At 41.0% G+C, this 10,307-nt stretch overlaps 1 protein-coding gene and 1 long non-coding RNA gene across 4 annotated transcripts in view; one reads left to right on the top strand and one right to left on the bottom strand.

The window, feature by feature from the left end:
- LOC115359032 (uncharacterized) overlaps positions 1–10,307 on the bottom strand; it is a 396,103-nt gene that overhangs the window by 258,886 nt on the left and 126,910 nt on the right. The window lies entirely within an intron of this gene.
- Positions 1,093–10,307, top strand: part of shq1 (SHQ1, H/ACA ribonucleoprotein assembly factor) — a 31,624-nt gene continuing 22,409 nt past the window's right edge. Inside the window, exons 1-7 of one of the 3 annotated variants that reach the window (XM_030051231.1) lie at positions 1,093–1,188; positions 2,213–2,379; positions 2,634–2,698; positions 4,871–4,993; positions 5,134–5,294; positions 5,471–5,583; positions 5,673–5,770. In XM_030051231.1, coding sequence (XP_029907091.1) covers positions 2,237–2,379; positions 2,634–2,698; positions 4,871–4,993; positions 5,134–5,294; positions 5,471–5,583; positions 5,673–5,770 — 703 coding nt within the window. In that variant the 5' untranslated portion in view covers positions 1,093–1,188; positions 2,213–2,236. Of the gene's footprint in view, positions 1,189–2,209; positions 2,380–2,633; positions 2,699–4,870; positions 4,994–5,130; positions 5,295–5,470; positions 5,584–5,672; positions 5,771–10,307 lie in introns of all 3 variants that reach the window. The other 2 variants (XM_030051229.1, XM_030051230.1) reach the window with 2 other exon arrangements.

The raw sequence follows: 10,307 nt of genomic DNA, 5'->3' as shown, positions 1-10,307 counted from the left end.
TCTTCCAAATAGTATTGTTCTACTATAATAAGAAATATAGAGGAAAAAAATAGGATTTGATTGATTGCTTGAGAATGACTTACAATCAGTTCTCATTCAATTAAGAAGTATGAGTAGCTGATATAAATTGTAATATAATTTTAATATGTGTATTTTGGATTATTATATTCTTCTTCTTCTTCTGTGGAAGTGACTGTAATCCTATTTCTGTGACTAGCACATCCTGTTTATTGCAGTCTTGTTTTACAAGTTGCACAACTCATAATACCTGCAAAAGTCTTTGTATGTAGTCTACACTAAATCAGGCATTCCCAAACTTGTCCATGTCCAAGGCCTCCAATACTGGGAAAAGGGCCGATTGCATTTTGTCTGCTTTGTTATGTGGTGGTTGTGGGGTGAAACATGCTGTCTGTTTACAGAGGCAGGACATCTATCCATAGTTAAATCATAACTCCCTCAATTCTTGACCAATTTGTGGTTTGCTTTGTTACAAATGTCAGATGTTTCTGATAATGAAAACACTGTGTAATTATAAAGATTGGTTTTCATACCAAAATACTCTGTTTTGTAGATGGTGGCTCCCATGGGTAGCATGCAGTAGCAGATTGCTCATAGTGTAAACATGGTAAATAGGGGGCACTTTGGGCATCACTTTTGCTATCCCAATTCAAAAGGGTCACTAAGCATACCTGAGCAGTTCAGGAATCAGTGCACTAAACCTCTTGAGCCGAAGGAAACTAGTTGGTTAATAATTAATTTAATGTCTGTTTCCTGTATTTGCACCATAGTTAGTGAATCTATCTAGTGTCAGTGCATGTTTTTTTTTTTTTTTTTTTTTTCAAATTAACTGCTAAACTCTCACTTATAACAATCTATTGCATGACTTTCTGTCTGGTTGTATTTTGTAACTGAATACTGCATAGTCTGTGTACTTATTTTCTATATTTTATTCTACAGTTTTGTATATAAATACTATGTGATCTGTATGTTGACCAACGTTCAAATGCCAAAATCTGAATTGCCATAAAAATAGATTGCACCTTCCTGGTGTGCAAAACAAAGTTAGACTATATATTTAAGGGTCCGCATACATCGTGCATTACGGTAAAACATGGACGCCACATCAAAGTGCCACCAGTGAAGCTTTTTGCGATATCTCACTCTTCTTCTGCTAAGAATTTAGTGTTGGTAACTACATTTTCTGTGTTTCCCTTTCAGTCACTATCACTAAAGTGGCGTAAACAATTTATTTCCATTGCGTATATTACAGTTAACATGCTGTAATGAAGCGAATCCTGTCAGCTAGGGATGCTACTGCGCTGTTAGCCGCAACACACGAGGAACGCAATGTGTGTTAGCTCATGCTGATGCTAGTAGCAAAATAATGGAAAACCTAACTTAATTCAAAAGACTGCTAATTGAATGAGCTCTTACTTATCGACAGAGGCACCCGTCTAATAGAGGATCACTTAAGACCTGCAGTTAATAGTCAGGATGTACTCCTCGATTCGTAATTAATGTAATAAGTGTATCAACCGTTATGACATTCAGAAGTTGCGCTTGTGATGCTCCCACTTTCTTCCCAAAGCTGAAATAACGTGTACACTGCGACCGGTGGCAGTGCATCAAAGCGAATCACAGCAATTCTAAAAGTTGAAATTTAATTAAAATAAGTGCTGCTTTGTTGATCAGGTCTATGCCGAAGTTACCCGGAGACATCCAAGATTTGTGAATTATTGTAACTAATGTTATGCGTGGGATATATGTTCGTCGATAAGCAAGTTAACATCAAATTAACAGATTTTCAATGGGAGTATGGTATGGTGGTTCTCTCTATAAGGTTGAGGGACACGTAGCAGGGCTGTTTGCGAGCTAATGTTGTTAAGTTAAAGTGAGGACATCATTACACAAGAGTCAAGCTTATGTACGATGCCATCTAGTTGGTAGTTAGATTTGGCGAAGTATAAATAATTGTCAATAAGCTTTGTTTACAGTTCTTCTCACGGTCGGTGTGGCACATGTGGGCTGCTGCTGGTTGGGTCATGTGATCCCCTGCCGTAACACAACATGTAATCACACCAGCCACAAGGTGGCATGCTGTAGTTAGCTGTGCTCTGATCGATTTAGAAAGTGTGCCAATTCTACCTCCAGGTACAGTACAGAGAGAGACTGGACAATAAGATTATATGGTTGCCTGTCACTAATACTGCAGGTGGATGCTCAGTTGGTGTTAATCATGATTACCCCGGCATTTGACCTGAGCCAAGATCCCGGGTATCTGATCCTCAGCATCCGTGTGCCATACACCAGAACATCAGAGTTTGACCTCTACATCGATGGGACTGATTTCAAGTTCTATGCCAAACCATACTTCCTCAGGTGAGTTTACCAGTACACTAAGTGGAAACCTAGGTTGGATGTGAGAGAGAGTGGGATAGAGCAGTATATCATGGGGTTAACTCCTGTCACAGATGGTTTGTTGGGCCCAAAGCAAATCCCATGCTTACACCTAGTTGACACTACACTCAGTTATTTCACATTTTAATCCTGCTACTGGTCTCAACAACAAGAGGCATCTGAGAGGATCAAAGAGTGGCACTCTACACTTATGATGATGATTGTTATTATTTCAGGTTAACCCTTCCTGGTAGAATAGTGGAGGATGGGAGGGAAAAGGCCACATTTGACATCGATAAAGGTAAGCGCCATGATTTTTTTGGTTGGACGTGCAAGCTGAGCCGCGCGGTTTTCAGTGCTACTTTTTGTGGTGGCATTTCAGCAGCATCGTTAGTGACAATAAGTGAGAACTTATTATGAACAAGGAAAGTGTCCACACATGGAAATAGCATAAATGAACTTTGTTCACTCCTTTAGGTCGTGTGCACACTCCCATGTCTGTTTCTGCTGGTATGTTGCATTATTGCTCACAAACACAAAGTTCCCTCTTGCTGTCACTGTTTCTGCTGTCACTCTGCTCGTTTAATTGTGTGGTGTGTGTGTGCTGTCTTCTTGCTCACGTGCAGGTTTTCTCTTATCCTCACGAGTTTTGTCACAGAAATGCCACCGTAGTTTTGACATTGGCATTAGTAAGCACACTGGAAGAAAATGTGTCATCTCAAGGGGTGTGTTACTTTTTTTTTTTTAACGACATGCACACAAGGCTGCACAAGCTTTACTTGAGCATTTGTGGCTAAAATAAAGCACACATTTTGCCAGATAGAAGGTATGTGTGCAGGAGTCTGTGCCTTTTATTGTTGGTCAGCGTGAGGTGTGGTGTATGTGAATGTAGCCGACAACCCAATTGTCATCAACATTTGAAAATGTATTTGGATGAAAATTAAAACCTAAACAAATTTACATCCTTTCGTTGGAAAACTCTATAGCAAAGCCAGCATGTCATACAGAGAGAGAGAGAGAGAGAGGCCATATAAAGAAATGTCTGCTTCTGCTCTCATGAAAATAGCTGCACTCGCTTTGCATGATGCTGCTGATCCACGCTCTATCAAGGCTCTGAGCAGAAGTCAGTGATTGATCCCTGGGGTGTCTTTAGTCTGTACTTCAGTCAATCAACTAGACAGTAAATGAACCCCACTGACCATGTTATTTTATTCCATTTAAAGGGCCATTGGAACCATCTGTAATGTCATAATGATTACAGCCTGCAGGCTTGCTGTAATATCTCCGATTCAGAGTGACATATGACCTTTTAGAAACGCTTTTTAATACCCAGATTGGTCTGCCAAAGCTGTAATGTTATATTATCTTAAGTATATATATATTCCTTGTTTTTGTTTTGAAATCACTAACACAGATATGTGCGGTATGTTCCCAGTTGTGCCCGTCTCCCCACAGTCCATACCTCCTCCCTCACATTTGCCTCACATAAAAACTAATAGCTCTATGGTTATTAATTTAAAGGGAACCCATGTAGCGCTTTCTTTAAATATATCATTATCAAGTGAAACGTGATAACGACTATTGGTGTGATGTTCTGCAGTGTGTGCTGGTCTCTGTAATAATGATTATGTCTTTGACTTCCCATTCAAGTGATCAGTTGTAATGAAGTTGGCTTTTATGGAGACATCTGCCTTATGGACTTTGACACCTCGTTGCCCCTCTGTCAGCATGGCCCTGTTTAACACGCTGTGTCTAAATAAGCCTTTAACATCTGCTAATAAAGCTTGGCTAATGAGTGTCCTTGTTTAGACTTATAATTAGCAATCATTAGGATCCCTCTTTTGGGCTCTCCAGTCTCGTTAAGAGGCCCGCAACCTAAGCAATTAGTCTGCTTCCATCGTAAAGCTCTTTTAAGCCTTAACTCTCGGATGCATTGAAATTTTTATGAGGTCTTTCAGGAGACGACGAAATTGTCTCTGTGCTGTGGCTGAATCATTCAAATTCAGTCACACCGCATTTTTACCGCTCCGGTTTTTGCAACAGGTTGCTTTGAAAAGATACTGATTTTTAAAATATTTGATTTGTAATCGGATTACCAGCGATTGACCTTGCTATTTGCCTTTGTTTCAAGTTGTAAATTAGAGCTTCTATATTCAGTTAAGCACCAGGAGGTGTGATGACATGTGTTGTATTATATCTTGACGACTCAAATCCTTGCACATTCCTTGACACATCAGTGTGAGATCCTCTTGTCTTCACATCTCGGTTTAAAAAAAGCATTTAATGATGTATTTAATTTAAACAGCTCTACAACTCATGGAGGAGAGCACACAAGAATTACATTTGTTTTAAAAACAAAAGAAAATACAGAAATATACTGTATATTAAATAATTGGAGTATCAGTAATTACTGATATTGTTAATCAGGAAATTAACAGATGTGTAATGGTAAAATTTTGCTGTGTCTGTTCAGGCCTCTTCACTCTTCGTGTCCCAAAGGAGACTGCTGGAGAGCACTTTGAAGGCCTCCAAATGCTGACTAGTCTCCTCGCTCCAAAAGGCTCCCGATCAGCAAAGCCATTGGTAGAAGACATGGGTAAGCTCAATTATTGACATTCATTGAACTTGCTTGTAAACTGTACAGCAATAATTGTGAGAGTATGTGGATGGTGAAAGTACCATAAAATAGCAGAGTATTAGCCTGTAATCAGCCACAACTGCTTTACATTTCAGAAGCATGCAATAGAAGTGTATTAGATGATGAAGAGGAGGATGAAGAAGAATTTGACTGGGAGATTGAGCAGGAAGTGTACAAGGAGAGCTCTGAAGTAGAGCTGCAAACCCAGCAGAAATATGGTTTTGGCAATCAGAGGTCTGGAGTATTTGCCAGGCTGCAGGTAAGGCTCCAAGATGCATGTTCTTCCCTTGTTTCTGAAAAAAACGTAAATCCTTTCTGAACTTGATTACAAGGAGTAGCTGAATTGAACATACTAAATTAATTATGTACACTTACATTATGATTGATAAAGTTAAGATAAAACACTACACACTCTTACATGCAACAACCTGACAGGAGGAGCTGAGTGATGTGATTGACGTCAAAAACCCAGAAGGAACCACAGCAGCAGAGAGGAGGCGGGCCCGGCTGGAGGCAGAGACAGCCGCCTTCTGTCCTGACCATTACCTGTAAGTTTATCAGAGACTTCTGACAACCCTGAGCATGGCCTTTTACTGTGCTGTCGGTCTCGCTCACACTCACTCACTTGTTGCTACAGAGCTGATTTGTTTGAGGACCAAGAGATAAAAGGACTGCTGAAGTTCAGACCGTGGTGGGCGGAGCTGAGTTCCTCCTCAGGCCAGGACGGAGAGGCCGGTGAGTTGAAGTCACTCCTTCACGTTTCTTTAAAATGTGAACAGCTCAGATTCACATGCTCAGTCAGGGATGCAAACTGGTTTTAACTCAGTGTGCCCCCTTTACTTTTGTGGAGAGAGAACCACGTTTGCAAGCAGCGTGGTTCCCATAGGTCTTAGACGTTTTGGATGGTCATGGAGTTTTAAAAAGTCTGTTCCAGACAGGGAAAGTTAGGAGTTGCATAAATTCTTGTCATAAGTCATGGGATATTACAGAAATCTATCAACCTCAATGTAAAAAGCACTAACTAGTTCAAACATAATATTTATTTCCATTGTGTTCATTTTATCATCACTTCCCCTACGAAGTTAAACAGAATAGTAAACTTAAATAAAATCACTGAATCTGAAGTGTGCTTAAAATTTGGATCAAGGGAAAAAAAATAAAAAACTTTGAAATGGAAATTGAACATTTTAGTTATGGAAAAGTCCCAGCTGACAGACTGGGAACCCTGAGCTAACATAAGGCTTTCTGATCTGAACTGATATAATTTTTACAATTGATCTTGTATTATAAGTTATCATTTTGTGCTATCCTCAAATTTGATTAGTAATTTAAGTGCATAAGTTGATAACCTTTGCTTTGATAATATCTATCACAGGATTCAATGATAGAAATTGCATTTAAATAAGAACTGAATTCCACAACTTTGTCCCTGTAGTTGGATACATAGCAGATACGCATCTCAATATGGTACATTTATACATTACATGTAGCAGTTTATTGATTTTAAATATATTACATTAAACATGGTTATTTGAGCCACTAAGCAGTGACCAGGGAAGTAGTGACTGAGGGCTACCAGGAGGTGGCATGAAGTTGCAAAAATTGAGAGAGGAATCAGACACTGGTTGCCTGTTGATGTTATTTGACCAAATAACAGAACTCCTTGTAGCTGTTGACTTTGTTCACAAATTGCACAGTGAATTTAAATAAACAAAGTTACACCTCACATTGTTTGACAGGTTTTATGTCTGCCAAGTACTAGCACTGCTGACTAACAATGCTGTGATACACTATTAATCCCTGAAGGACAGATATGTCTTTCGTCCCTGGGAGAGGTCAAAGGTCAGGGCCAGCTATAAAACAGCATGCCTGGACCTGCTATAGATTGTCTTGCCCATGGGCACATCAGCAGACCAGATGCTTGTCATTATGAGAATTGAACATGGGCCTTCCTGTTGAAAGATGTCTTTAATCAGTGTTTCTCCCTGCTGCCCAAATTAATCAAGCACATTCTCAGTATTAAGATTGCTGAGGTGTGCCAGACACCCAATGGGCAATATTCCCCTCTTAACTTGCATACATGTCTTTGTAAAGTTCTCTTTGCAGTTACTTTCCACCCATCAAAAAAAATCAGTGGCTCATTTATTTAGGTGTGATGTGCAACCTGTTGGCTTGAGCCCTCCAGCCTCATTTCCCCTTTCAGCCTCTTGCATAGCAGCGGTAGCAGCCTATGGAGCCTCGGCACGGCGAGAAACAATTCAATTGTGCCGTCCAGCTCTCCTAACAGCCTGCTAATTCCACCACTTCCACTGCTTCGGCAGGCACATGGCTCATAGCCACAGCTTATGTCGGTGCATCGGTGTCGTACGCTCGGGAGAGGATTTAGATTAAACAGATAGCATTATCACAGGAGGGTGTGCTGCTCCGAGTGGCAGGAGGAACCTGTTTTCACCAGCGCAAGGGCCCAATCATTGACGAGCAGCCATCAGTCAGTGAGGCTTAGGCCATTAGCAGCAGGCTGAATCTAGCCTCTGAAGAACATTAAGGTTCCCTGTAGCCCCGCCGACTCCCTACCCTCATTCTGCATTCTAAGACAGAGTGCCCCAGTCGGGAGCCCAGGCGTGGATAAATGGGCCAAATTAAACTTAATGGCTTGATTGACAGGCCTAATAGCATAAGCCACTGCTGAGTACGAAGAATGGTGTTGGTCTGGAGATTTAAGCAGCTTGCCGTCAAATCTTGAAAGCGTACTCATGATTTTAACTGTTTGTCGTATATTAAGCAGAGACTGCCATTCTTCCGCTTGTTTTTTTTTTCATCTTTTTTTTTCTCCCTTCACCTCTGCTAAGTCTGATATATATGTCAGCTGACAGATGGATGTGGACACAAGTGCTAATGAAGTAGAAAGTGGCCCCTTTGTGCTCTCCCAGTGTCAGGACCAGCACACTGACGGGCCACAGCTGTCCACTGGAGGCCTGCATTCACATGCTGGTCCAGGCTAAATGGACCTGACAGCTCTCTTTCTCTCTACCTGCAGCACTTTGTTATGGTTGAGCTTAGACGCCACTTGTAATCTCATTGTTATGACCTTTGACCAAATTAGGTCGTCTCGTGTTTTTTTTTTTTTTTTTTTGTTTTGTTTTGTTTTGTTTTGTTTTGTTTTTTTAGACTTCTACCGCACTTCTCAAGGCTCTGAGCTTTAGTATATCATTACAGTGTCTCTAACAGGCCTTTCTGATACTTGATATGAACACAGTTTGTGTACACACAAAATGAATAATCTTGCCCAACCAAGGTCATATTTTGACCCCATGGGTATGTGAAGTTCTGGGAGCATTTTCCAACCCTCAGCAGGATTTTGAGCAAACATATTTACTCCATGCCATCAGGCCATCTGGACCTGTAGAGAGCAGTGAAGAGCCAGACCGCCTTTCCAACTGGAGGAATTAGGTCAAAAATTAATCTGCAATCATCTGAAGCCCTCGTTCACTGCCTGGTAATGCCCACTAGAATTGATTGGCCTCACAATAGAGAATGACTGAAAGTGGTGGAAGATGAGGTGGCAAACCTATTAGGTTTGCCTGCTCACCTCACCGGCAGGGCTGCAGAATTAATTGAAAATATATCAACATATTTATTGATGGCTGCAGCTTCTAACTCACAAGAGGACGCTGTCTAGATTGTGAAATGGTTTGATAAAAATGAAATTATGTACACAAAGCTGTGACAATGTGTAATATGGATTTTCAGTTGCAAAATCACAATTTGATGTGTTTTCCATACTGAGCCACCCCACTCACAGGAATAGAAAATTGCTTACTGTTTCATTATGTTATCCTTTCATTTGTTGATCCCGTTCAAAAACTCTTCAGACTGGAGATTAAACAGACAGTGCACTCGTAGCTGTTGGAATTGTCAATATTATTTTCGTATGAATGAGAACGCACAGAAAATCAAAGCCAGACACTTGTAGAGTGTTTTTAGAGACGCCGGATTGTATCAATGTTTGCGTTTGTGTGGCTATAGATAGATCTTGTATGTTTACCCCGCCACTACATCTGTGTTTTGTGAGTGTTTGTGTGTGTGTGTGTGTGTGTGTGTGGCATGAACTCTGCATATGCGGATGCACTGTATGTGCACCGGACTACATATATCTCTGTTTATATTTTTATCCCTCTGCTGTGAGTGTGTCTATATTTGCATTTATATGTACTGTATGTGTGTTTTTGTGCTGAAGGAAGAGTGTGCACAGCTGTAGAACCATGTGCATCTAGGCTTTTTGCCTGTATGTCTTCTGCTTGTGTGTGTGTGTGCTTGAGTGTATGTAAATATGTGTGCAGATGTATACACATACCCATATACATCTAGGGTTTTTTGCCACATGTTTTTTGCTTGTGTGTGTGTTTGAGCATATGGACATCTGTGTGCTTGCGTTTTATCCCTCTGCTCCAGTGTCTTGTGGATGTTTGTGTGTATGTTTGTGCTTAAGGAAGAATGTGCATGTAGACATGTGCATGTAGTTTTTTTTTTTTTTTTTTTTTTTGCTCTTGTATGTGTGCTTTCGTGCATGTACATCTGTGTGCTTGCATTTTCATTCCTACGCTCCATGTATTGTGAATATTTGCCTTTGTGTGTGTGTGTGTGTGTGTGTGTGTGTGTGTGTGTGTGTGTGTGTGTGTGTGTGTGTGTATGTTTGAAGAAGGTGTGCAGATGTGGATGCACGTGCATCTGGGTCTTTGTGTCTGTCTGTGTGTGTTCTGCTTGGCTGTGCTCTGCTGCTGCAGCTGCACTGGCGAGGGACTCAGGTAGCGTCTGCAGGGAGCTAAAGCCTGACGTAATGCAGCAGGAATCTCCTTCCCAGCAGAGCCAAGTTCCCACTGCAGCCAGAAGGATCATTTTGAAGCATGTGTGCGTATGAGACAGTGTGCCTATCTGTGTATGTGTGTGTGTGTGTGCATGTGTATATGTGCACATGCTTTATCCATACACACCAGTGCCTCTTGCACATCAGGGGCTCAGTGCAGGGACTCTCCTCTCCTCATGCAGAGAGAAGAATTGCTTTCAGCTGTTTCATAAGCTGCTGGAGAAAAAAAGAACTGTTGAGTTACAGCCTGTTCCTGCAGACATTCAGCACAGTTTTCAACACTGAAGGATGCAGATAGCTTAAATGGGATTGAAATCTGTTTGTGTCGCCCCATTAGGCTTGCCGTAGATCCCCATTAAGCAGATGTCTCTTTCCAAAGGCAACAGTTAGTGAATTTGTGGAGATGAA

The sequence above is a fragment of the Myripristis murdjan genome, chromosome 5 (genome assembly GCF_902150065.1).
Source record: "Myripristis murdjan chromosome 5, fMyrMur1.1, whole genome shotgun sequence".
Taxonomy (NCBI): Eukaryota; Metazoa; Chordata; class Actinopteri; order Holocentriformes; family Holocentridae; genus Myripristis; species Myripristis murdjan.
The sequence above is the reverse complement of the archived record's forward strand: the minus strand, read 5'-3'. Positions and strand labels throughout refer to the sequence as shown.